Genomic DNA, 27,417 nt, shown 5'->3' with positions numbered 1-27,417 from the left:
AGCAATTCTAATCGTTTGTTAGCTAATTTTTCCTGTATATTTCTGAGTTGATAAATAAACGACCATTTGCAGCTTTGCAGGACATTCGACTAAGCTACAATCACTAAGTTTTTACTAAATCACTACTGAATACAAAAGATATTATTGATCAAAACACTGAAAAGAGACAGTTTCTAGTAAATTCACAATAAGTAAAATCTATTCTACTCTCCGATTTTTCCAATTATTTTTTTGTTAAAATTTTCAGCGAGTGAAAACTTTTTAAGCACTAATAAGCAACAACTTACATTAAAAGTTAGCTATAACGACCATTATATGTTATTATACATCAAAATGTAAGGTGAATTACATTACCTTTATGCGCTGAAACTATTTTTACTCCGCTTCTACCTTTAACTAGCTATAATATTCTAGGCAATAGAATGAGGTATTGATCATTATTAGGTCCTATCTAATTTAATATTCTTTTGGTGAGCTTATACTAATGCATAATTTATCATTTAGACGCAAAACTTTTATGTGACATTGAGTATAAACCCACCAAAATAAAATTAATTTATATATATAGCTGCACTGTTGTCAACTCTATACAAAGTAAAACGTTGACAGGTGGAGATATGGCAACCTTCTATGTTCCTAGCTGAATGTGTCAGTAAAGCTGGATGCTGACATATCAACGTTTTGTAAACTTTATGTGGGTAGTTTAATTAAACATTGATACGTTCATCCAACAAGTACGTTAATTAAGGAATTAATCTAAACTAGAGGTACTATACAAAAGATTAGGTCGCACCTTTGCGGGGCTATGGCATTACATAGATGAGACCAGGACGAACTCCCCAAAAGGACCAGGGAACGTACGCTCCAGGACCTGAAAAGGATTTACTACTGCCCCGACTTTATTTTTGATTTTTTCTATACAAAAACAAAAGAGGGGAGTACCTAGCTATAGGCCTAGGGGTTTTACAGAGTCGGATTTACTGCTAAAATCAAGCAAATTTTGGTTTTCTTAATTTGGGACACTATGATGGTGGTTTTATTTCAGATTCAGTAAAACTCGAAATTAGGCAACATTGATTAAGAAACTATTTTACGTTAATTACAACAGTACAGCCAAATTAAAAAAAAGTGGTATAAAACTATCTAGCAGCAGACTTAAGAGCCTTCAGTTCTTTTCTCCTTTGTAACGATACTAAATAAAAGGTAAAAATTTTGTTTCCAAATCAGCTGAAATCGAACCACAACCCTGAAAAACTTTTACTTAATTTTTCATTTATGTCCGAATATCAAAAATTAATTCCTTTCATTTATGATATAAAATTTTACAATAATTAACAGGGTGCTTTCTACATTGGTTTTTTTAAATTTTTTGTTGCTGGTAAATAGTAACTAAATAGGCTATTCATTGGCCCTGAAACATTTAAAAGCCATTTGCATGGTTTGGTTTAGCAAAATAACTAAAAAGCACTGTTTTGAAAGATCATCATCACAATCAAAGTTGCGTACATGATACTATGATAGAACATGACTTAGTGTTTGTTCTAATGTTCAAATGACAGAAACGTGAAATAAAGAAATTACAATTTAAAAATTGAACAAGGAGGAAAAATTTTAGTTTTCATAACTGTGGTGAGTATGATGGTCATGTATTTAAAAAATAATATTTTCAGTTATAGCTCCTAACGAGTTTGAGATATTTAATTAAAATTGATAGCAACCACGCTTTTTGTTAATAAAAATATTGATTGAACCAAAAAATATTTCTACTTTTTTTCACTTGGCTTGTACTTAGAATTAACCAAAGTAGGTTAGAGAAGTTATGAAATTTAATGGGGGGAGACTGTTTTGCTTGACTTTGTACACAAAAACTGTTCGATTTAGACACGCCGAAATTTCATGAACATCAGACGGAAACAATAGTTTAAAAGCTGCGGTGTCTTACGCGTCAACTAATCAAAATAAAAAAGAACTAATACGCAAAGAGGACGGGCTTTTGCTACTTAAAACTTTGGCCTATTTTCATCATAAAAAATCTAATTCTTTGTAAAAATAGTTTCACTAATTTGTTTTTTTTTTGCGGTGATGTTTTTAGTACACGACTAACGTTGTTGACTAAAAAGGTAACCATCTAGAATGGCATAGTTTAATAAATGTTTATAATGGTGTAGTATACACGGTGGAGATATCCAACCCTTGGACGCCCAACAGATCGCTCATACTGTAGGTCAAAGTGGGCGGTCCGCGGGGGCGGAGTGCTGGCCCTGTAGCAAAAACCCGTTTGCAACCCGACACGTCGTAGAGGGCGTGGGTGGCGTAATGCAGGGGCGGGGCCACCGCGATTGTGGCCAATGGCACCGTGGCCGACGGTACGTGGTGTACCGTGGCGGCGGTAGCCGGCAATGTAGCCACGCCGTGTGGTACCGGGTACGGCGTGTAGCGTAGTGCGGAGGCGGTGGAGGCGGCAGCCACCGCCGGATTGAGCACGAGCAACTCACCGTATGCTCCACGACCTGCAGCTCTTGTCTTTGCCAGATTAGCTGGTAGCATCACTTCCTTTGGTTGCGCTTTCTTACATTCGACCTAAAACAAGCAAATTTAATAAACACCTTAAAAATTACATTCTAGGTACATATAGTTAGTTAAATAATAAAAAGAAAACAAATCCCTATCACTAATCGAATAGATTACAAAGGCCAATTAAACTTCCAGGGCTGTTCAAAGAAACTTTATCAGCTTTTAAAAGAAGAGCTCGAAAAGCGCCATAATGTCGACTGTTCCCTTTTTGACCTAAATTACTTTCGACAGAAAAGAATTTCGGGCGATTCTGTCGCCCTTAATTGGACTTGTTTAATTGTGTAGGATGCACTATAAAATCGCCCCCTTATAAATCACAGAGAAAACGTTTCCGAGGATTCAGTCTTCTTGGGAAAGGACCCACTCGAAAGATTTAAATTTAAGGACGTTGAATAATTTTCTATTGTGCCGGGGCGTTGGAGGCGATTGTTAAAAATGCAATTTACGTACTTTCGGAAAGACAATTGCGATCGATTTTCTGACGCTCAACGGGGGAGGTTTGTTTATGAAGGGCGGGAAATCTTGATTATTCTGGAAAGCCGGATTTTGTGACGTTTTTACGATTTCAAACACAGATACGATCCGGATAATATCTGGTTGTGGCTTATTTGCCTCGAGATAAACATTCAACTGACTAGATAACTTTTACTGGCACAGTTAAAAAAAATTGCTTTTCTTAAGATTCCATACAAAATAAGATACTTTAATAGGCAAAGTATTATCTCATTATCCAAAAAAAATTTGAATTTTCCCGTGGCAAAAGTGCATTCTTTGTTTCCCCGAGGTAAATAGATAAAAGCGCTTTGCCTGCTAGCAAAGTAGTTGTTTAGCAGTAAAAAACTTCTGTCGGAAGTGCCACATTTGCTTAATCCTTTTAGAGGATTTTTCTAATTATATTATTCTGGACCAGAGCCAGAATGTTTTTTTAGCCAATCAGAAGCGGTATTTAAGTGTTGTTGTGTTCACTCTAAAATGATGGAAGTCATAGAACGTTATACATGTAAAGTCTGAAAAATTAGTGTTATCTGAGTAAAAAACACTGAGCACGTCGATTTTTCTTTATTTGTTGCTTTTTTTTTAAGGATATTCCGAAATATACTGAGTATTTGGTCGTCAGCTTTTTAAACTTGACCAGTTTTTCGGTTCAATTTTCATTCCTTGTGTCGTTTGAATACGAATAACTCCCTTATTTAACTAAAATGATAGGAATTTTTATATGTTCATGGATAGTCAATGAAATGTGCTTTCGACCGATATGCAACATTGGTTGATTGGTTGAATAGTTTGGCCGCTAGAGAGCTTCAAACTTGACCAATGTGTCCAAATGTTCAACGTTTAAACTACATTTTAAAAGTCACGTGATAGAACTTTGACAAGTGTCAACTACCCTTTACAGTGTTGCAAGCTCAGAATTGCATTATCAATCTTTTCAATTTCAGCTTTTACAATTTGTACAGTTTAAACTATTTTTGGTCACGTGACTGTTTTGACAGGTGTCAATTGGCTTTTACAGAGTTGGAAACTCTGAAAAATTGGATTACCAAAATCACGTGACATATTTCTTACAATTTCACCTTTTGCAACTGTCTAAATTTAATTTACCAAATGTTCAACGTTTAAAGTACATTTTAAAAGTCACATGACGTGTATTTTACAATTTCTGCCTTTACAACTGTCTAAATTAGATTTAAACTATTTTTATGACTGTTTTGACAGGTGTCAATTGGGCTTTACACTTTCCTCAAAGTCACGTGACATATCTTTTGCAATATTAACTGTCTAAATTTAATTTATACATTTTTTAACGATTAATATACATTTTCAAAGTCACGTGACTGATTTTGACAGGTGTCAACTAGGTTTTATTAGAATTGCTTTTATTTGCTCGTATTTTAAAATGTCAGTTTTTGCAACTGTCTAAATTGGATTTAGAACATTTTTACAGTTTAAATTATTTTTATGGTGACGTGACTGTTTTGACAGGTGTCTACTGGCCTTTACAGTGTTGTAAGCTCAAAAATTGTATTATCAATAAGTCATTTGACATGTCTCTTACACTAATTTCAGATTTTCAACTGCCTTATTTGACTGACATGGACTTTTATATGTCTAAAATCAGTTTAACAATGTTAGAATTAGTAAAAAATTTCTAAAATTGCTTGAAAGTATTCTCAAAACAGATAATGTTGGAAAACTGTTTGAGATTGTAGTATCTAAGCAATTCGAACCGTTTGAAATGGCTTAAAATACTTGTAAAAATGATTAAGGAAGTCTAAATTTGCTGTAAACATTCTGAAAATGCTTGGAAACCTTGAAGAAACTCTTAGAAGACAAAATATTGAATACATACTAGTACTCACGTCTGTATCCGACCAATCAAAATTAATTTAAGTTGCTTAAAATGTCAGCACACTTATTAAAGTCTGAATTAGCTGAAAACCTGTTATAATCTTCCAGAATACAAAGTGTTAACAACATTCTGAAGATTCTGCTTCCGAAATTGCTCAAAAAAACTTGAAATGTTGGAAACTTTGCCTGAAGGTTTAAATTGCTTAAATAACGGATCAGAGAACTTCTGAAACCATTTGAAAATGTTTCAAAACCTTAAAGATATTGTCAAAATACAAAATGTTGAAAAACTCCTGGATTCTAGTGCCTGAAAAAATACTTACTATAAAGGCTGACCGTAAACGTTCTGAAAAACACTTTTTAACACTGTTTACATTGGGTCTGATAGTTAGCTAATTTACTTTGTTTTTACTAAATTGAATTGACTCTCTTGAGATGCTTAAAGTGCAGTAATAAGTTTATTTAAAGCACCCTGTATACTTTCCAATATCTGAAAAAAATGCAATCAAATGACGTGTTTAAGCGTATTCAATTCAGCTGAATTCACACGACAATTTTGTATAAACGAAAACCGAAAACCAAATAGAAATCTCTTACTTCTAACTCTTTACATTTTCAACATAATGCATCAGGATATACTACCGCAATTTGCGCATTCTGCACTGGAACAAATGCAATACACTTGACGATAAACTTCTAGTACAGCAAGATGTACTTACATACCATTTAATTATAACTAGAAGCAATTGCAGCTTCGTGCCACAGCCAAAACGACTCCACTAGATTTTCAGCTTCACATTATAACGTTAGCACTCTGTCGCCTTAATGGTGTTTCTTTAAAGTGGCCTAAAGGCTAGAAGTAAAAGATACCAAGCATGACACCTAGTTATTAATGGAGCCCTATAATAAACGAATTCCCAAACTCTTCGGCAAAACTCTCTCGGACAAAAACGCCCGGGCCACTTAAAAGTTTTCTCTCGACCTGGCCGGCTTTCCACTTACGATTTCGGTCATAAATATTACTTCAGAAATTTGAATTTGGACCGGTGCTTGCTGAATTTCAATAAAGTAGAACGGATTCAAGCTGAAGGATACCTGAAATGGATTTCATGCCCCTGGGATGAGAGTCAAAATATGTTTCGCCTTCGTCATTCCGCAAAAATGTGCCAGCTTAATGGTATTTTCCATTTATCTCTAATTTGTTTACTTTTTTTTTTGGGTAACGTTGCTCTAAATGGCAAAAGTTGTAACGGATGCAACTTGTGGCAGCAGCAAAGTTTATATCTAAGCAGAGAGATTATAAGTTTAACCGACGAGTAGGATGGATTAAAAACCGATAAGCCTTGCTAAGTTCGCTAAGCATAACAAAGTTTAAAGGCCAATAGCAGTATTTTTTTTGTGTAAAAATTATAGGTATATAAACTGAGTTCCAATTAATTGATATACCCTCTCTACATGTTTACAGAAACAGTGGTTGTATTGGCGAATTACATGGATATTTTCTATTAATTAAATTTCAATTCATTCCTTGTCTCCCCTTCATCAGAATATTCCAATAATACCGCTTTTATAACGACATATTATGCGCTGAACGAGCGTTATCCTGACAAACAATTTAAGCAAATTGAAATTACCGCTGGCATTCTGAATATGAAAGCAAGTAGTTATAATTAGCTATTTGTTTGGGGGGTAAACGTGACTACAGGGAGGCACACGTGACTTTTCTTCCAGCGTAGGAGTAATCAAATGAGGTCATTGTTATTACTCACGAATATTATATAATAATATTCGGACATAAAGTGACAGATGCCATAAGTCAAATAATGTAGTTCTCATAGCCGACCAATTTTCTCTGACAATTCTATCCACAAAAAAACGATAATTGACGTCATTTGAAAATTTGAACCTCTGAGAGTCAGACTGAATATTATTGTTTTTCAAAAATGAAGATTGTAGAATTACTGAGAAGTCTTTTTTACTGGATTTTTTTACATTCACATACTAATTATTGTTTTAAATGGTGCCATACACAATAATAATTGCAAATACTTTTATGTATTTTGCCAATAGTGATTTACCAATTTTACCAATTGAATAAATGTCAGATAACAAAAATTGTGCCATTGCAGTGCAAAAATCCCGAAATTCGTAAAAAGTTAAAATCAATCCAACGATTTCCGGTAAACGTGGAATTTCACGAATATTCGTTTATGAGAACCAGGTTTTACTCTGACATCAGATACTGTCAAAAGTCAAGAATTCTTAGATAAACATAACCTTACATTTAAGAATCCGATGTTTGCCCGATTAGGGTTTTCTTTTCTTAGGAATATTTTTTCCAGGGGATTTTTTCTGAAAAAAAAATTTTTCAAGTTTTTTTGAGCAATTTCGTAAGCAGAATCTTCAGAATGTTGTTAACACTTTGTATTCTGGAAGATTATAACAGGTTTTCAGCTAATTCAGACTTTAATAAGTGTGATGACATTTTAAGCAACTTAAATTAATTTTGATTGGTCGGATACAGACGTGAGTACTAGTATGTATTCAATATTTTGTTTTCTAAGAGTTTCTTCAATGTTTCCAAGCATTTTCAGAGCGTTTACAGCAATTTAGACTTCCTTAACCATTTTTACAAGTAGTATTTTAAGCCATTTCAAACGGTTCGAATTGCTTAGATACCAGAATCTAAAACAGTTTTCCAACATTATCTGTTTTGAGAATAACTTAAGGTTTTCAAGCGTTTTTAGAAGGTTTTCACTAATTCTAACATTGTTAAACTGATTTTAGACATATAAAAGTCCATGTCAGTCAAATAAGGCAGTTGAAAATCTGAAATTAGTGTAAGAGACATGTCAAATGACTTATTGATAATACAATTTTTGAGCTTACAACACTGTAAAGGCCAGTATACACCTGTCAAAACAGTCACGTCACCATAAAAATAGTTTAAACTGTAAAAATGTTCTAAATCCAATTAGGCAGTTGTAAAAACTGACATTTTAAAATAAAAGTTAAAATCAATCCAACGATTTCCGGTAAACGTGGAATTTCACGAATATTCGTTTATGAAAACCAGGTTTTACTCTGACATCAGATACTGTCAAAAGTCAAGAATTCTTAGATAAACATAACCTTACATTTAAGAATCCGATGTTTGTCCGATTAGGGTTTTCTTAGGAATATTTTTTCCAAGGGATTTTTTCTGAAAGAAAAATATTTACCAGGGGAGTAACTGGGAATTTTTGAGACAGTTGACAGTTTGAGTTTATGAGAACATTATATCTTCAAAATCTAGGGTAGTACAGTAAAGTTTTGTAAAAAGCAGAAGTTTTCAGCTACATTTCGACATTGGAATACACCTCCTAACTGTCACAGCAACTAAATTAAGAGCTGTCAAATTGAGACACTTTTTAAAAAGTTTGTTCACTTGCACTGCCTTATTTTCGATCAAATATCTCGGTTATTTGTAATTTTTGAAAAATAATGTTGTTTGTTAAATCAATCAATCTCGTGTCAAATCAACCTCGTGTGTTCACTGTAAAGAAACAGAAGAAAAGTGGCAGTTTGGGAGAAACGGAGAGAGATAGAACAAATGCTGCACTTGTGGACTTAACCAAAGAGATCTTTCAGATTTTCTTTGATTGATTTGTTGTTGTATTTCTTATAGAAAAAACTGGTCTTAAATAATTCTACAAGAGATATAGTGCTAGTAGCTCATTGAGATGTTACAATTTTTAGGACTAAAAGAAACCCTAATTTGAGTGAACTTTTAATAAAATACTTGTAAATTTAAGACAATCTCTGAAATCTGCCCTTTGGTCGCAAAAACAAACAATAATTTTAAGTAACTTTCGCCAACTCATTTACTCACATTTTTCCGATTACTTTCCAATCACAGTTATCCAAAAAACTTACCATTTTATTGTTAATCTCGTGGAAATGAATTTCGCAAACTTTATCAACGACGTCCTCGCTTTGAAATGTTACAAACCCGAAACCTGCAACAAAAAAGTAAAGTTAGTTTTCTTTTCCAATTTTCAGGCTGTTACGCCGCTCCGAACGTTCATTTCGAAAACTTTTTATAAGGTATTATTCTATTAAGTTCCAACAGAAAATCTTTCAAAACTGTTTAAGGAACAACGACAATATAAAAGTTTTTATATAGCGGTTGACATTAAGTCTGAAACTCCTGGAGAACCTATTGTTTATGGGCTTTCCTAAGTTTCCTGCTAGACATTTTCTTCTTGTACACCAAAAATGTACGTCCGAACGTACGAAAATTAATCATATTCAAGTATTAAAGGCCACAATTTCAATACGAAAAGGGGTGGATTAAGAACAAACTAGCCGAGCTAGTAATTGTGATTAATTGCGACTTTAAGAGCGTAAGAACACAACTATACCATCAAGATAATTTGTCTTGTCTTGGCTATAGCACCAGCTGTGTTGTAGATCTTCCTTAAAATATTTACGATTGAAAGTTATTATTACTTGACCTAGCCTGACTAATGGTCTTTTTTTTTAATACAATTCCGGCTTAATCCCACAATTATTTTACATAATATGATAATTTTCCTGAAAATAGCTGAAACTAAAAACCAACAAATCTAAAATTCTAATACTTTCACAACCAGAAACTGTTCGTATAATGACTTAATTAGCATTAAATGCTCCCTACATCGGTGGTAGAAATCTAGGTGTACGAGTTAAATTGTTTAAAGTAATACTTCATTAAACCATCTAAGGTTATTCCATTTTCTCTTTGAGGCGAGGAATTGTTTTTCAAAAACAATTTCAAACATTCAAATAACGGTTAATTTGCCCTTTTGAATTAAGTTTGATTGATCTTGGAATTTTGATTCAAAACTGGATTTTTTTAGGAAGAACATATTTAATTAGACCTTCATCAGGGATATTCTGATAGTAGTTGAGTTTATAATTTTAGCAAAAAATCAACATTAATCTGTGATGTTATCGGAAGGAAATAACAGTAAAGCACAAATAGCCTCAAAACCTCGACGTCGAGAAACGAATGCATTTATTGGTGTGGACGTGCGTGCTGTCCTGTACGGTGTTAATTAATAATGGAGGGAAAACTGGGGAAATGGGGTGCGAAACGCTGCCCCCAGCAATGAATCAGTAAGTGATTTATTGCGGACCTCACCCGAAGTTATTTGCGCGAGTTTGACAATATTGGCTTCGATTGGCTCCGATATCGATAGATCTAATGAAATTTTCATCAAGAAATGCTCATTATTTAACAGGTGAATATTCGAATTGGATTTAGCCATTTTGGGATTTTTTTTGTAAAAGGTTCGATTATATTTTATTGACTGTTACGTTACATTCAAGTTACGTCATTTGAATGGTAACTTCACATGTGTAGTATTGGAGTAAATTTGTTCGTAGTTTGTGATTGGTCAAGAAAAAGCAGCATGTTGAAATCAGCTGTTTTTGACCAATCACAAACTACTCACTACTCATAGATTGTGATTGGTCAAGAAAAAGCAGCAAGCTAAAAGCGGCTTTTCTTGACCGAAGTATAATTTAACCACTTTTAACATTAAATAACTCAGATGTATGAAAAGTTACGATCAAAGATCACTGAAAGTAAAATATAATACAGATTTAAGGCTTTCCAACGGTATAATCAAAAACGGTCATTGGTGTAATAGTTTGGCCGCTAGAGGGCGTCAAAAAATCAAGCTTTATGCAGTTTTTGAGATATTTAACGTAAACAATTTGTTGTTCAGTTTCTGAGACTTACCCGCTAATTTGACAAACCCTGTATTCGGTACGGTCACTGAAATACACTGGATTTACGTAAATTTGCTTGGGGAAACCTTATGTTATACAGAATGTTTTAAATAAGCGAGTTACGGACGATTTTTCGAAAAAAAAGCATGAAAATTAAGAAATTTGGGGCTACTGTGCGGCCACCTGTCAAAGTGACTTTTTTTATACTAAGTTTAATGGGGGGAATACTAATTAAAGGTCGGTTTTTCTCTAATGAGCGCAGTTTTGGCAGTGACTTAGTTTTTGTGACGTTTTTGACAGTTTTAAGGTCGTGGCATTCAAAAAAATTGACATATTGACAAATGACACTTTGCGTCACGTTTCTAACATTAACCTAAAGCTATTGAGGAAGTCAATATCGATTATGAAAATGAAAAATAAAAACAATTTTTCGAAAAAAATCAGAAGGTCCTTGGAATTGTTTCAAATATGTGGTTTTGAATTTTTTAAGATTACAGGGTGCCTAGTACCAAGATAGTGCATATTAGGTAAAAGTTGCGTATTATCGATGTGGGTCCATGGTAAAAATTTTAGAAACGTTCCTGAGATATTTAGTAAAATCTACTAAAATTAAGAGTTAATTTTGATGCCCTCTAACGACTAAACGGAGCAACTTAGCAGCTCTTTTTCTTTTCTTATATAGAGGGTATATTATACATCATGTTTCAAATAAGCGAGTTTTTACGGTTTTTGTGTGCACCAAATTACAAATTTTTGGACCTACTATTCAAACCGCGGCCATATTGGATTTTGAGTGTTTTTTTAAAGTTTTTTTAAAATAATTTCAATCTGGGAAAACGAATCTGACGTCCATTTTGCTCTAACTGGCACAGTTTAGCAGATGACCTTAAAATTATGTCAATTTTGACAGTGATCCTTGTTAGGTTAGGTTAGGTTTCTCTTTAGAGTTTTCTCATTAGCTTTCTCTTGTTTGGTTTTTTGCCCAAACTTGGGACACAGAATAAATTAGACACAAATCTCTACAAGACTCATATCAGCCAATTTTTTGATAACATCTAACCAGCATATAGCGTACACTTATTAGAACTTAATAAAAGGAAATATTAATTTGTTTTGAAATCTAAAGTGCGTGTATTTACGCATTAATGTATGCAGGCAACATATCAACATGCTTAATTTATGGCATTGTTTAAATTTTTGCTTACTGTACAATATTGCGTTTACATAGAAATCAGTTGCAAAAAATTCATATCATTTCAAGTATTTCAATTATTCCAACTACGCGTAAATAACTATTTTAAATCTATAAAAAAGTCTGGATATTTCAAGTTTATTCTGATATCGAACAAAATTAATAAAAAAAGAGTTTATTTTCTTCAATTGCTTAAATTCAGTACAGAACCGTGGGAAAACTGGAAACATGTTTGGTTAAATGGACCAATAAATTACTGGCTTGCATTGAGCTATTCAGAAAATTTATATAGCAGCTTTTAACTGATTGAGCAGTGTAGATAAATTTAAAGTGGTTTTGTTCGACCCCATTGAGAAAGATAAACGATTACAGTATCACCATTTCTTACTAGATCTGGTTTTTTTCTAGTTTGTGTTTTGCCCAAGTTGATTACTTTGATCCATATAAATTTTACACGAAGCAGTTGCGCTAAAATTCCCTTTTAGTACGAGAAAAAATGTACAAGAGTCAACAGCGGAATAATCCCACTTAAGGGAAACGGTTCAGGAATATTTTTTCCAACCCCTCATGTCATTCACAGTCCTCAGATAATATGAAGCATTAAAATGAAAAATGAGGGATATTTCTCTTTGGACCCGATGTTTTAAAAGGCCAAAAAATTTAAATTAATTTACTAGGGACTTGTTTACACAAATTGTTAAAACCTGTGCCGGAGTGGCTGCACAATGATGTCATTCCTCAATGTCAGCCCACGATTCTGAAGAGCCTTGCTGCAGATTACAAATAAATAATGGACTTCTTTTTCCGTAATGTTAATGAATAAATTATTTTTTAACATTTAAAATCTCATCCAGTTAAAAACACATATCTCACAATATACATTAACACACCTTGTCAAAAATGAGCGATGATGAATATTCAACATACAAGAGTGCTCTTATATTAGAGATATTAGCCGTGTATAATATAAGTTTTAACACACGGATTTAATCCTTGGCAATGATCGATGAGTTTCTATACGAAAATAAGGTAGCAGGTAATTCCGGGACTAAGTGTTGATAACTCATTAACGAGGAATGGTAGCAATTCGTGCAAACCTATCTTTAGAGTATGCGATTAGACTGAATACAATGTTAGCGATAGATTGCTTCGATGCTTTAAATATCTCCATAGCAAGTTAATGGTTTATGCGTTTCGAGCTTGTAATTTTCATTACACGATTTCTGAACCAGAGACAATGAGCAGGCATTTCTGATAAATAAAGTCATTTTAGAATATCTTTTAAAATCAGGATAATTTATTTTTTACAACAAACAATCTGGAACATAGAATAACTCATAGTTTTAAATTTGTATCTTGAATTTGAGGCAAAATTAAGTTTGTATCATTATATTTATCATATAATAAAGTAGATGTTTTTATTCTTCAATTGAACACTAACTGAAACTTGAACGGCTTTTTCATTGCCTCAAAACATAAGCCAAAATGCAATGTTTTGATGCCAACTGTCAGTGAGGATGAGAATCAGAAGAATTATTTTGTTTACGTTCAAGATTAGCTGTAATTGGTCTATTTCTTTACACACGCTGAAGATTGTCTGTGATTGGTCTATTTCTTTACGCAACGCTGAAGATTGTTTGTGATTGGTTTAAATCTTTACGCACGCTGAAGATTGTCTAGGATTCTGTATTCGTTCATCCGTTGGCAATTGCCTACTTATCCGTTCTCTAAACTGTTAAGGAATGAACCAATATCCCTGTAGGAGTAGAAAAAATACTTAACAACACACAAAATGCTTTCAGATTCTAACTTATTTTATTACATATGTGTAAAATAAAACTGAAATAGAATAGCTTTAATTAGTAGATAATTAATATTGCAAATATTTAGTAATACCGTTATCATAAAATAGTCACGTGGAGATTAAACCCCAAATTATTTAATTAACTGTTCAGCTAACACATTGTTTGAATATTAATTTTATGAAGGGTTATAGCAAAATAATGTCAAACTAATTTTAATTATTTTTTAAGTATCCAAATCTTGTGAAAGACTCATTTCTGAAACACTGATAACACTTTCTGTAACATTCAATGTTCTAATTTCTTTTAAAACTACTCTTTCAATTTTTGTAACCTGTACCAGAACTGGAGATGAGCTACGTACACGACAGGATCAATAAAAAAAAATCCATTACAAAAGTAGGACGCAAGGTGTTGGTATCCCTAAAGAAGGATTGTGCTGGAATATTGAACGGTGCGGTCGAAAGATAATAAATTTAGTAGCGCGTGGTATAACGTGACCAGCTTGCGTGATTGGCAACTTCATGAAATATAACAATAAAAAACTTCTTATCGAGCTCCTTCATTTTGGGGTCCCCCCTTTTACCATTAGACGAATTTTGCTGCCGCAATCAATCTGCGGGCGGGCACAATGCGAGTATCCACTCTAATATTCGAAATCGAAAGAAATCACAGCCAGTGCTCGACGGAAAATGAAATAAGCGTTTTCAATTTTAATTAATCTTCATTCGGCCCGTGGGTTAATGAGAAGTTAAAGCTCGCCGTTCGATTAAATCCCGAATCGCACCTGAACCATAAAAGGGCTCGGCTTATTCTCGAATCAGTGAGATGGCCAAGAAGAATTGACCCTATTCCCCGTAAATACCAACACTTAATCCTTTAAGACGTGCTCTTTCGAGTTCACGGAAAGTCTTCTTGTTTCCGCTTTGGACATTTTTCAACCTCTATCCAATTTCCGAAAACAATTGGACGCCTGCCCTTTCTTTTTCTGACTGTTCAATCTACAACCACTATAAAGACATTCATACAGTCTACTTAGATAAACACACAGTAATGTTATGAATTTCTTATGTCGAATAAATACAAATCAGATCTGAATGATTAAGGAAAGGAAAATGGCACGACTGGGAGTTTACGGAGCTTTAATCAAAATATCGAGGCTTTGCCGCTTTCTCGCTTAAAATATCGTACAAGTTTGAATAAACAGCTTCTGTCTACTTAATCCGTTCGATAAGGCTGCTTTCAAGCTAACTTACAGCTTAAACTCGCTAAGAAAATGTGGGATTGACAAACACAAGAAGCTTTTTCAGCATAATTTTTTTGTGCTGCATTTGCGTGCATTGCAACTTAGTTGGTGATTGGTCAAGAAAAAGTAGCAAGTTGAAAGCTGTCTTTTTTTGCTTCACATGTGGACTTAAAAAAACTGGAATTTTGATTGGTGAAAAAAAAAAGTTACATGTCCATTAATGATAGTAATTCAGAGCACAATAAGCCAAAATATGGTGACGAAAAACAGTAGGAGGTTTTTCAAATAATGTTTTTTTTTTATAACAGATTTAAGTAAAAATACAGGGTGGTTCAAATTGATTGTAGGATACTTATACTTTATACTACTCGAAAGTGTCCTATAAACTATGGTCGAAAAGCGCCCCCTAGCAGAGCTAGCAAACCCTAAAATATGTGCCACACAAAAACCAGCTTTTTTATTTTAGTTCCTAATAAATAAAAAAGTGTATTAAAATTACTGTATTTGAAAAACTATGCAAAATGAAATTATAGCTTATAGAAATTTGAACTGTCAAACTTTTCGAACGGCTCCCGTAGCTGTTCCGATTATTTTCAAAAATTCCGAATTTCATTTGAGTAACTTTGCTCGTTTAGGAATTAAAATTTAAAAAATCGTCTTGGTGCCTTACAGTTCGCTGGCTCCGCTAGAGGGCACTTTTCGACTAGTTATTTTTTATGTACTTTCCACTCTTGAATTATTCTACAATCAATTTGGACCTTTTTTGAAAACATTCATATACAGGGTGGTCCAGTTTTAAGTGTCAATAATTCACCATTTGATATCCAATCAAAAAATAAGTTGACTTGTATTGTGTCATTTTTCTGAAAAACGTTTCCTAAGGAAGATACATTCCTCCAAATTTCCATTTAAAAAATCGTTTTATAGTTTAAAACTGAACATCCAAGACTTGTGAAAGTCCAAATTTGTACTGAATAGTCTAAAAACTTGCTTTTTACTACTAGGAATGGTCGTGGAAAGTTGACTTTTAATGCTAGAACTGACATTACTAGGACTAAAGAGAGTCCAAAAGTATATTTTCAAGACTTTAATTGGTGTACAACTCAATTTTCTGGACTGGACAACAAGTTTAGAAGTAAATTAAATTTTCGGACTATTTTATTTCTAAAAATTAGTTCTCAAGACTATTATTGTAGCATTTGATACCAAAATTGTTTACTTTTATTACTGAAGAAACTTGACTTTTGGAAATAGTCTTAAACTCGATTTTTCAGTCTTAAAAAGCACTAAAAACAGTCTGAATTTCTTAGAGATGCTACAATTGATTGTACCTATGAGTGTAGAAGTCAATTTAATAGTGAAGAAGCTTGAAATAACATTTTCAAGACTATGGTCAGTGGACACACTGGCTTTTAGGCCTGATAAGTCAAAAACTTTGTAAAGATAGTCTTGAAACTCGATTTGAGGCACTGAAAACAGCCTTAAAACACTAAAAACAGTCTAGTTTATTAAGAAATACCCGAATTTTTAGCACTGAGGTGTCTAGAAGTCGATTTAATAGTGACAAAGCTTCGAATGCCATTTTAAGTCTATGAAGAATGTAAAAATTGTTTTTTAAGTTTGCTATGTCAATAACTTGGTAAAGATAGTCTTGAAACTCGATTTTCCAAGCTGAAAGCAGATTTGAAGCACTAAAAATAGTCCAGAATTCGAAGAAAATGAAAAGCAAAGTAAAAAGCACGAAAAGTTCGTTTTTAAGACAATTTTCATGAATCTAATGTTAATGTCCTGCATCTAAGACTATTTTCCAGTCTAAAATATTGAAATTTGTCTTCAAATTATGAAAACTTACTTCAATTACAAATTTTAAGCTTCTGATGTCACTTTTCATTAGTTCAGTCACATTTTTAAGGTTTAAATGTATGAATTTGTAGTGACAAATTCTTGAAAAAGTAGTTTTTATGTCTACAAGTCAATTTTTAGTATTAAAGTCTCTCGATTTGCATGAAAACTGGTTACAAACACAATTTTTAAGCTTCTGAAATTTTTATCTTTTCTAATTCAATTTTCAAAACTAAAGTCTTTTAGTTTGTCTGGAAACTATAAAAACTGGCTACAATAATATTTTTTAAACTTCTTAAGTGAATTTTCCGTTTCCAAGACAATTTGTAAGTTGGGTTGGGTTAGTTTTGGGTCTTTGACCGTAATAACGTGTAATAAAGTGCTTGTTCCAAATTTGATCAATATTGCTCCAACGGTCTCACAGTTATGACAAAAAACCGATTTTTTAAACAGAAATTTGAAAGATTGTATTTTCCTTAGGAAGCACTTTTCAGGAAAAGGACATAATGAAGGCAATAAGCATTAGGATGGGTTTTTCACACGATTTCAGTTAGCAAATGGACGCGTGACCTACTTTTTTGCCCTACTTTAGTCAGCCTAAAAAAATATTATAGGCCATCTGAATCAATCTGAACGAAGAGACATAAAAAGAGCAAATTTTCCTACCGGCAAGATAGTCGCGGTCGTAGTTTGCTTTTCGTCTTCTTGTTTGTTTTTCCTTTTGGCAAAAAAATCAATCCTCAGAATCGGATCGAGTTTGGGGCACCACGTAGCACAACAACCCTTCACCCCCTCCTCAACCCCTCAATGAATAACAAAACGAAAGCAACGGGGCAACGAAAACACTGTCATTTCGTTATCGATCGTTTTATCGCACGCGCTGCATTACGTAGTAATGGAAATCTACTCCACGTGATGATAATGTCAATGGATAGTTGGATTTTTTTGAGGGTCTTGCCGAAGGGTCGAGATTCTGCGCCTAATGTAAAATACCAAAGGTGATTGGCAATATAAGTCGGTGGGGGCAGGCAAAATAGGTCGGTTGCTTTTAAAGGTCGATCTGGAATTTCTTAACCTTTACACACGTTAATTCAAAGTGTTGTTCTCAATTTTTCACGTGAAAGAACTCCCAAAGATTTAGACACAACAATATCAACCAAAATGGGATGGTGAAACTAAATGAAGCAACCTCCAGTTTACAAGAGGGTTATACCAGGACAGAATAATTTTTGACATCGTTGCCACATTTACAACACACAGAAATAAGTTTAAAACGTCACAACTGTCAAAATGTTCCCATGACACTAAAAAATAAAATTCATTAATACTCGCTTTAACAGGATTTTCTTTAGTTTTATATTTGTCGATTTGACAGTGTCGTCACAATTATGACACACAGAAGTAAGTTTGAAGCGTCATTATCTTCCCACAAAGCTATAAAATACAATAACATTCATTTATACGTTGTTCCTTTTTACAAGTGGCTTTTCCTTGGTTTTACACCTCAATGGATTGAATTTTGACATTGTTGCCACAATTACAACACACAAAAGTAGGTTTAAACTTCATAACTTTTTCCTAACAAACCTTTTTTGTGTGGTTAGACAGTAAACCCACCTGTCAATATCTTCCATGAAGCTATAAAATACAATTTATTTAATAATACTCGTTTCAACAGGATTGTCTATAGTTCTATAGCTCGATGGATAGGATTTTTAACAGTGTCGCCACAATTACAACGTACAGAAGTAGGTTTGAAACATTACAACTGTCTGTATCCGCCCATTAATCTGTAAAATACATTTCATTTTATACTCCTTCCAGTTTACAAGAAAGTTTTCTGGAGTTTGATGCCCTGGATGAACTGGATATTGACGTTGTTCTCATAATTACGACAGATAGGTTTGAAACGTCCAAACTGTCAATATCCTCCCATAAAGCTATGAAATGCAAGTAATTTCGCTTTTCCCGTTTTATACCTCGATTACTGGCTTTTAAATACTAATTTTACAGGATTGAGACTGACGAAGACAATCTATCTATTTTGAAGAAGAGAACAAGAAGATTAAATTAGTGAGTTATTTCAGATTTGAATATTGGCCACTAAAGTGTTTGTACCAAATAAATAATATAACAAATCACCACTTGTCATCTGTCTGTATCTTCTGGAATCCAGGCATAAATAATTTAAACCGCAATCTAAAATAAGCTCTAATTATTAATTCATATTTGACAAAACACATTCGGCGTCCGGAATATCAGACTGCATTATTGAAAATTAAAATTTTATTTAAAGTGCCGGCTCGGACTGGTGAATTCTCAGTCCCCCAGGAAGCTATTATTGTATATACAGTCGTCTCCGCCAGTGCTGACATTTTGCGAGAATCCCTCGGGATCCATCTAATTTTGGATCGCTTGCCTGACATTTCTGTGCGGAATAGCGGCAGCTTAAAAGCGAAACGGTTCAAATACGCTTTATTATTATCAAGCTTAATTTATTGTTCAAAAATAATATTAATCATTCGGTTCAGAACGACGGATTTTAAATTAGACCGATGCACAGTGGGCTAATTGAGCAAATCTAAATGTCATTTGTTAGTAATGAAAATTGTTGCTTTTTAATGATATGTCGTGAGATGGTTTGAGGAAGCCTAAATAAAACTAGCAAAACGTCGGAAGTTAAATACTGGTTTTTTTATTAAACTTAGATTAGTAACTTTTTGCTTAATAAATCCAGATATTATATTAAATTTTTTCTCACAAAAATTGCATTTTCTTTTTTCATTCAGCCCTGTGAAAACCATGAAGGACTTAATCCATAACTGTTATTTTTGGGTAATAGCCCGGGTATTACAGCAAAAAAAAATCATGTTGATACCTTTATTAGTTCGGGAGATATTCAATTTTTTCTTATCCTGTGTTTTTTGTAAAAACCATCAAGAACTCAATCCATGACCTGTTCTGTAATTACTTCTGTATCTCTATTAGTTACAAATTTATTTATTATTTTGTTTTGCTTAGAGGTGTTTTTTTTGAAAATTAATTTCTCGAGAAAATCTCTATTTCAAACCTAAAAAGCAAAACTAAAACATTTTGTCTAGTTAAGTTGAAACACTAGCCCAGTGTGGGTATACAGTGTGTTTCATATTAATAACCAAAATTTTTTTTTCTGGTTTGGAAGTAAAACTGATCACAAACTGAAACAAAATTATGTTGTCGCCCAACACGTGCCAATTTCGTCCAACAAATGTCGAAAAACAAAATTATGCAAATTGCTCCTCGTAGCTTAACATAATCTGGCCCGTTTAGTTCCGATATCGACCGCCGAGCACTCGTGGGGGCGCTACTGCGTTGTATTTTTATGGAAATTAAAGGCAATTTATCTGCCGTTTATTACGACATAAAAAAGATAAAAGGGGCCTCTGAATTGTTACCGATTCTGATGGTTTAGGTGGCTTTTTGAGTTTTTGGATGAAAATATTAAAGTGCCATTGGCTAATCAGTAAATTATCAATTTTTTTTTATAAACCCTGAGAATTTTTTAACTTATGTACATGAAAATCTCAAAGTGACAAAAATGGGTCAATATCGTGCTAAAATAGCTTGCGATTAAACACTTTAAAAGACCTTCAAAATAGAATTGGTGCCTTATATAGGAAAAGTGCGTGTCCCAAAGTAATTAGACGAATTAGAATTGATTATTATTGCTGGCACATTTCCACAGGGCGCAATTTATTACCGGGCCTAATATTCTGAGCCTTCCCGATAACTCTGACGATATTCTGCTTTTCCTTTGCTGCCTTACCTAATTAAACCCAGACAAGGGTGGGTTTTAAATAGATGAAGACGAAACGCGATCCGACTCAACGTCGAAAACGAATTTATCTAATGAATTATGCAATGGCGGTAATTCGTCTGTTTTGCAATGATTTAACAGGGAATTATAATAAATATTTCTCGGTAATTCAAATATTTGATTAAACATTCCGAAAAAATTCCGTTTCTTGGATGAACCACACTGTAAGTAGTCTTTATTATAATTTCACAGTGGAAGAAACACTTTTATAATTTTCTTACGTCACGTGACCACTGTTATAACTGTCAAAACCCATTTACCAAGGACCAGAAGTTATAAAATTAGAAATAGTTGCTAATTTGAAAATTACACTGGAAGTTGTGTTTAAAAAAGCTCCTTGGAGCTAAAATTGACATTTCTGACAGACATGATTGATGGACAGTGACCTAAATCATAAAATGACAGATTTTTCGAGGAATTGCATTGTAAGTTGTGTTTACAGCTCTATAGAGTCAAATTTGACAATTCTGACTGACTGACTGGGAAAAAACTAAAAGTATTAAGAGACACGTGTGTCGAAACCCGGTCACCAGTGACCTAAAAATTATAAACAGTAACTGTTAAACAGTTACTAATTTTAGCAAATACACTGGCAGTTGTGTTTACAGTTCTTTGAAACCAAAATTGAAAGTTACGTCACTTAATGTCACAATAGTCAAATTTCGCTCCATAGAACTATAAATACAATGTACAGTGTTATTTATCCTAGCGGTAGAACTGTTATACTTGCCAAATTTAACTCAAAAAGTTACCAAAGATGATTTGAGCTGTTGTTGACATTGAACTGTTTCACGGTACTGTTTAATGAGTTTTAACAGCTGTCAGATGACTCTAAGTCATTAAACGTCATAGCTAGTTCAGTTCAGTCAAAGTGGTCCACGTTTTTCCAATCATAAAGCTTTTTGAGCTTTTCGACGTTTTCGAAATGACTGAATAAATAGTTTTGGCTTTAGCAACGTTGATTTCAATGTAGCCATGAAAGAAAAGGACTTTTATCCTGAATCATTATCGAAAAAACTAGATTACACCATAATCGTGCATAATAAAACATCGGTCTTACCACGTCGGCTTAATACTTTGGCACAACGAACAGAAATTCTATAATTGCTGATTTTAGCTGGTTGGCTGCAACTCCCCCGTTCTATTATTTTGCGTTTTGTCAGCAAATTTCGCCAGTTGCATCACCGAAAACCGCAAAAGCTTAGCGCTGTTCCGTTCCAGCCGCGGTTTTAATCGCAATTATATATTTTCTTAAATAGTCGATTAGAGAATAGCTGTAGCTGAGTTTCAAACTCCGTTTCGGGAGGTTTTACTTAATAGCTCACCGCCATTTTAACTACGAGAACAGAAAATTGAATTCAATTAAAAACCGGTTTGTTCGAGACTAATTTCATTTAGTTAGGTTAGAGGAGAGAAATAGAGTGTATTTTCGTTCTGATAAGGGACAATAAAACCTAGTTTACTATTTATTCATTCATGCGACCCTCTTTCACTAAAGTTTGGTCATTTTGTGACGTCATAGGCGCCTGTTTGCTTTCGTTATGTATATTCCTTCATCTGGTTATTGCGTAATGTTTCAGATCTAAGAAATAGGGTGAAAGTTACAGTTGTTTGTAATTTTTGATTAGCAGCAGCTGAAAGCTGCTTTTTTGATCAATTACACCAGAAAAAACAAAGTTGTTTGTGAGAGTTTTTGTTATTTTTCAATACAAGTCAAGGCAATAAGTACACTTAACAACTCCATGGATCTTTGTTTGACAGATCATACACACAACCATCCTCAGATGAACGTCAAAACTAGCTTCATGGAGGTCTAAAATGCATTATTTAATTTTAGGTACTTTTCAAAGAAAGTTTAAGAAATAAGTTCTATTAGCATTTCCATGAGTTTTGATTTGACAGTTGTGACAGCTGGTTGGGCACAAAACCTTCTCTTCATAGAACATGCTTAATAATTGTGACAGCTTGTTATACAAACATCCACGCCCTAAATGACTAATATAACGTCAAAATTGTCAAGATTAGTCTTACGAAGACTTTATCGACCCTAATATTTCTATGAATGTTTGTTTAACGATTGTGACAGCTGCTCAAACACATAACCACACTCTACATTGCTAATATAACGTCCAAGGTGCTAAAACTAACTTCATAGAGGTATATAATGCATTATTTTGTTTTAGCAGTTGTACGAAAAAAAGTTTAGGCAATAAGTACACTTAATATATCAATAAATTATTGTTTAACAGTTGTGACATCTAGGTGGACACACAAAATGGCCAAACTAACTTCAAAACCATCAAAATTAGCTTCATGAAGGTATAAAATGCTTTTTTGGGTTCTATGGTGGATTGCACAATTAAGGACACCCTAAGGTTCACCTAGTGACTGTGACAGATCATGTGCAAAATGTCATAGTCAAATTAAAACCTAGTCTAGGGTGCCCTTAAATATGTCGGTGTGCCTAACCTTAAATATGTCGGTGTGCCTAACCTAACCTAACCTAACCTAACCTAACCTAACCTAACCTAAAATCAAAATTGTTAAGATTAGCCTTATGAAGCTATACAGGGTGTCCCACGACGAAAGATATCGATTGATATTGGAAAAAGTATAAATAGGAGGGTTTTGAAAATGAGGCTGGATACTGATGTGGGCATGCCCAATCTAACTAAAATATTTTCAAGATGGTTGCACTTCCGTTTATACCGGAAGTCGATCACAACTTTCTTATTTTAAATAGAACATCCTATACATTATTACATATTTGGATTGCTCACAAAATTCTGACCTTTTGAAAAGGTAAATTCTCAAATAAAACGAAATGGGTTGGATTTAGGTATAGGCAAGTAAACTGAAACGTATAGTAATTTTTAATGCTCAAAATGATTCCGTCATAAAAAATGTGGGTTTCTATTTAAAAAACTTGAAATTTTTCATTTTTTTTAGTGGCAGGTTTATGATTTTTTTTGACGACCCTGTATACAAATGAGTCATTACGCACCCTCAGTTTAATAAAACGATACTTTATTTACAATAACCCAAAGTTTCATTGCGAAATGAAATACAGTTTTGACAGAGTACAAAAATATGTTGAGCGTTGTCACTTTTTTGGAAAAACATTAAATATTTCGAAAACGGCTAGAGATAGGCATAGGGCATTGTACACAAAAGGTGGTCAGAATTTTGTGAGGAATCCAAATATGTAATAATATATAGGGTATTCTATTTAAAATAAGAAAGTTGTGATCAACTTCCGGTATAAACGGAAGTGCAACCATCTTGAAAATATTTTAGTTAGATAGGAACATATTCGAATTTGGAGTAAAAACTATGTAAACAATGTGTCATCAGTGTGTGTGCCTTTCAAAAAAAGATTTGAAAAATATTAATTTCTTACACAAACTGATAAAAACTATTTTTAAAATTTATAAGGTTCTCTCCGATTTTCGTGAAGTAAACACGCGACTAGAACGTAGACAAAGTTTTTGCCTATCAAAGTCGAATATTGGCAAAAATCATCGAATATCTGGCTTATTTAAAAATTTATGGCGGCTGTCAATTCTGAAAGCAGTTCTGTTGGTTTTCTCGACGGAAGCGCCGGATCGAAGAAGGATTTTCTAGTCGAGAAACCGCGCTATAGACTCCGGTTTCACGGTCCATCATTAATCTTAGCTCAACAATGGGAAGAAATATGGGTAACAGCACACTGCCGAATGAGAGAAATTCAGGTTTTTAGGCCTACACCGACAATTTATAGCACTGACACGTGTTGAAAAAGAATATACACGTCCACTTTAAATAGTTAAACAAAAATCAAATTTTAGCTTCGTACTAGTTATTTTAAGCAGTAAATCGAAAGACAACACAAAACGTATTTTCTTCAACACCTACACAAAGAAACGAAACTTAATACTTAATACAACCCCGAGCAATTCGGCTTCCTTGGGCTGTGATTGGTTGTATAAATTCACCCCAGAAAATGTTATTCGAGTTTTAGTAATGGATAGTCCACGAGCTCCGCTCCTGTAAGTTTACAACAGTCGATCCATAAACCGCAAGTTGTTTTTGTTTTCGGTTTCTGTTCCTGACTGCTTGATTTATAGTTTCCTTGTTTTCACTACGTATGTAATTGGTTATCTGAGCACAGGTCAGTACTGGCACGATTTGTTCACAATGTGGAGAAACAAAAAAAAAACTGTGTACTTCACTGGTTTTAATATTGGTAAAAAATGACGACACTTTTTAGGCTAACTACTTCATATGAGCAGTAGATATTCCAGCAAAGCACGTATTTTTCAGGGCCCCGTGTCGGATATTAAAGATAAGTTACGTCGTCTCGCAATAAAAGTGATAAAGCATTTTCGTGATTTACAAAACGGATGACAAAAGTCGTTAGTCAGTATTACAGTGGAAATTTCTAGCGAAGGTATTTGCTTGTTATATTTACGTCGTTTGAAGGAGGTTTTCCTTGGAAGAAATCAAGCCGAATAACAAAGCTCGTAAAGAACACCTATCGACATTTTTTCCTTATGACACATTTGTATTTTATTCCGGAAATATCATTTCTAGTGAAAAAAATCCGAAGCCAATTTTCTAACCCATCACCGAGCTAAATTGCCTATCAGCCACAGTATTTCAAAAAAAAAAAAAAATTACCTCCATCACGACACGAAATCACCACCCTTCGACAAGCCCATTAAAATTCTCGAGGAAATCTGAGTGTAGCTGTCTTTCCTCATTGACATTATCATCACGCGAACCAGTTCTCGATTTCTCTGTGTAACGTAATGCGTGGGAGAAAAACCAGAAAATGCTTGAAAGTGAATTTCGAATAATGCCAAAGACGTTAACGAATCGGTTATTTACATGACTAGTGTGGTATGAGCATTTATCGCAAATAGAGTCCTTAAAATTTCTAATACTCTGCCATGGTGTATAAAAATCTGCTTGTCTTGGCAGTAGAGTAACTATACTTTCCTAACTAAAATTTCTTTTAACTTGGTGTTTTTTTGCATTAATGGTAAAAATTGTTTATGTGGTCTGTGTGTTTAAAAACAGAAAGTGCACTATTTGAAATAGAACACCCTGTATAATTATTACGTCATTTGATTTAGCTTGTCATGGAAAGCTTTACAGTTGTCCTGTAGCATCTAACGCAAGTTTATTTGGATAAATCTATTTCATCGTCCCTGTAGCATCAAATATGAGTATTCTACCTTTAGAAACAATGACAATACAGACAATTTTCCAATATGGTAAAAACTAATGTTTTTCTGAAAAAATTTAAATAATAGAAAAACTCTTAGGTTTAGGAATATGACAGTATTAACCAAAAAGTTTTAAAATTTCATAGAGAATCTATAAATTTGTTAAAAAATAGTTTCATTAAAAAAAACTAATATTTTATCTGCCACGCCTTTATGAACCACCCAGTATATTCTGTTCCCTCCATGGAACTTGAAAATGAATGCGGCTATAGTATATTATACTGGATGGAAATTTTAATTACTGTTTCCGAAATTTTCAGTTTGTACTGTAATATCCGAGTTAACTCTACTTTAAACAAATTTTTACACAAACCAGAACCAACTAACTAGACCTCTATGAGACTTAATTATTATTTTAACTAGAAATGAAGTAAAACGCAATTTCTTGTCAATTTCATTGAAAAGTTCTTTTAGCTTATGAATTCATTCAATCAGTTTAATATTGTTGTAAAGCTTAATTCTGCTAAACTAATGTAATAATTTCGAGTAAATTGCCACTAAAGGCTGCTAGGAAATATGGCTAAAGGGCTTTAGTCATTTTTGGACAATTGAACTGAGTAATGAGATGTTTGTGGTCAAACATACATTATTTGAATAGTTGAGTTTACCTTGTCCCGCAATTGATTCCTGTTTACTATACCACTCATTGCCCGAAGCCGCAATTTAGCTTCTAGTGTATACGACAGAATCTAGTTTAGGACTAAATTAATAACTTACTTTGATTGCATATTGAGACACTCTAAATGTAATAGTCGGATACACTATATTATCAACAATATAAAGACCCAAGTGTATAAAGTTTCACAACATGCACGTGTAATAAATATTAGAGCCAGCTGCTCCAACAAACTGCGACCTATAAAATTCCCCAAATCCTAATTCTTGGGAAAGAAATGGGCCAAATAAATTTATTACAGGCCTTAAAACCGACAGGGAAAAAATTAATAACAGCAATTATTGTCTACCATTTTCGATATTTTCCCACAGAACCCATCTCCATTAATTTCGGTTAATGAATTTTTAAAACCGATCACCCATAAATTTCTCTTACACAAAGGGTAGTATTTAACTGAGTGGATTAAAAACCACTATTTTGATGTGACAATACAATCGCACAGTTGCCAACCCATTTCAATGTTCGTGAATAAGAAAATCGTAAATCTACTCGCCGTATAATCTATTCCATTTCAAACTGCGCTATAGAAATATATTTCCACATCCAAACTCTCTTCTAAGGTGAAGTAAATTGTCTTGAAAGACTGCATTGAATTATTTAGCATAAGAAAGTCATTCCTGCGAAAATTCTCGGTAAGTGCATCAAAGCACTAAAGAATCGACCTGTCTATGCCAGTCAGGAAATGATTGAGTTTCTTGTGCAGAACAGTTTATAAATCACCGCAAATAGATGTTAGTAAGTTGTATGATTAAAACAAATTATAAATTCAATGTTATATTCTAGGGAGTTTGTTCACAAACCTTTAAATAAACCCACAATCATCTAAATTATGTCCCCGGAGTTACGAAAGAAC

At 33.6% G+C, this 27,417-nt stretch overlaps 1 protein-coding gene across 10 annotated transcripts in view; it reads right to left on the bottom strand.

Moving 5' to 3' along the window:
- Positions 1-27,417, bottom strand: part of Rbp6 (RNA-binding protein 6) — a 285,917-nt gene that overhangs the window by 21,544 nt on the left and 236,956 nt on the right. For all 10 annotated transcript variants that reach the window (XM_081985294.1, XM_081985296.1, XM_081985295.1 and 7 more), the window contains 2 exons: positions 8,839-8,921; positions 2,496-2,580 (listed from right to left, as the gene is read on the bottom strand). In XM_081985294.1, coding sequence (XP_081841420.1) covers positions 2,496-2,580; positions 8,839-8,921 — 168 coding nt within the window. The remainder of the gene's footprint in view (positions 1-2,495; positions 2,581-8,838; positions 8,922-27,417) is intronic.

Source organism: Ips typographus, linkage group LG8 (assembly GCF_016097725.1).
Source record: "Ips typographus isolate SLU linkage group LG8, UJ_Ityp_2.0, whole genome shotgun sequence".
Classification (NCBI taxonomy): Eukaryota; Metazoa; Arthropoda; class Insecta; order Coleoptera; family Curculionidae; genus Ips; species Ips typographus.
The sequence above is the reverse complement of the archived record's forward strand: the minus strand, read 5'-3'. Positions and strand labels throughout refer to the sequence as shown.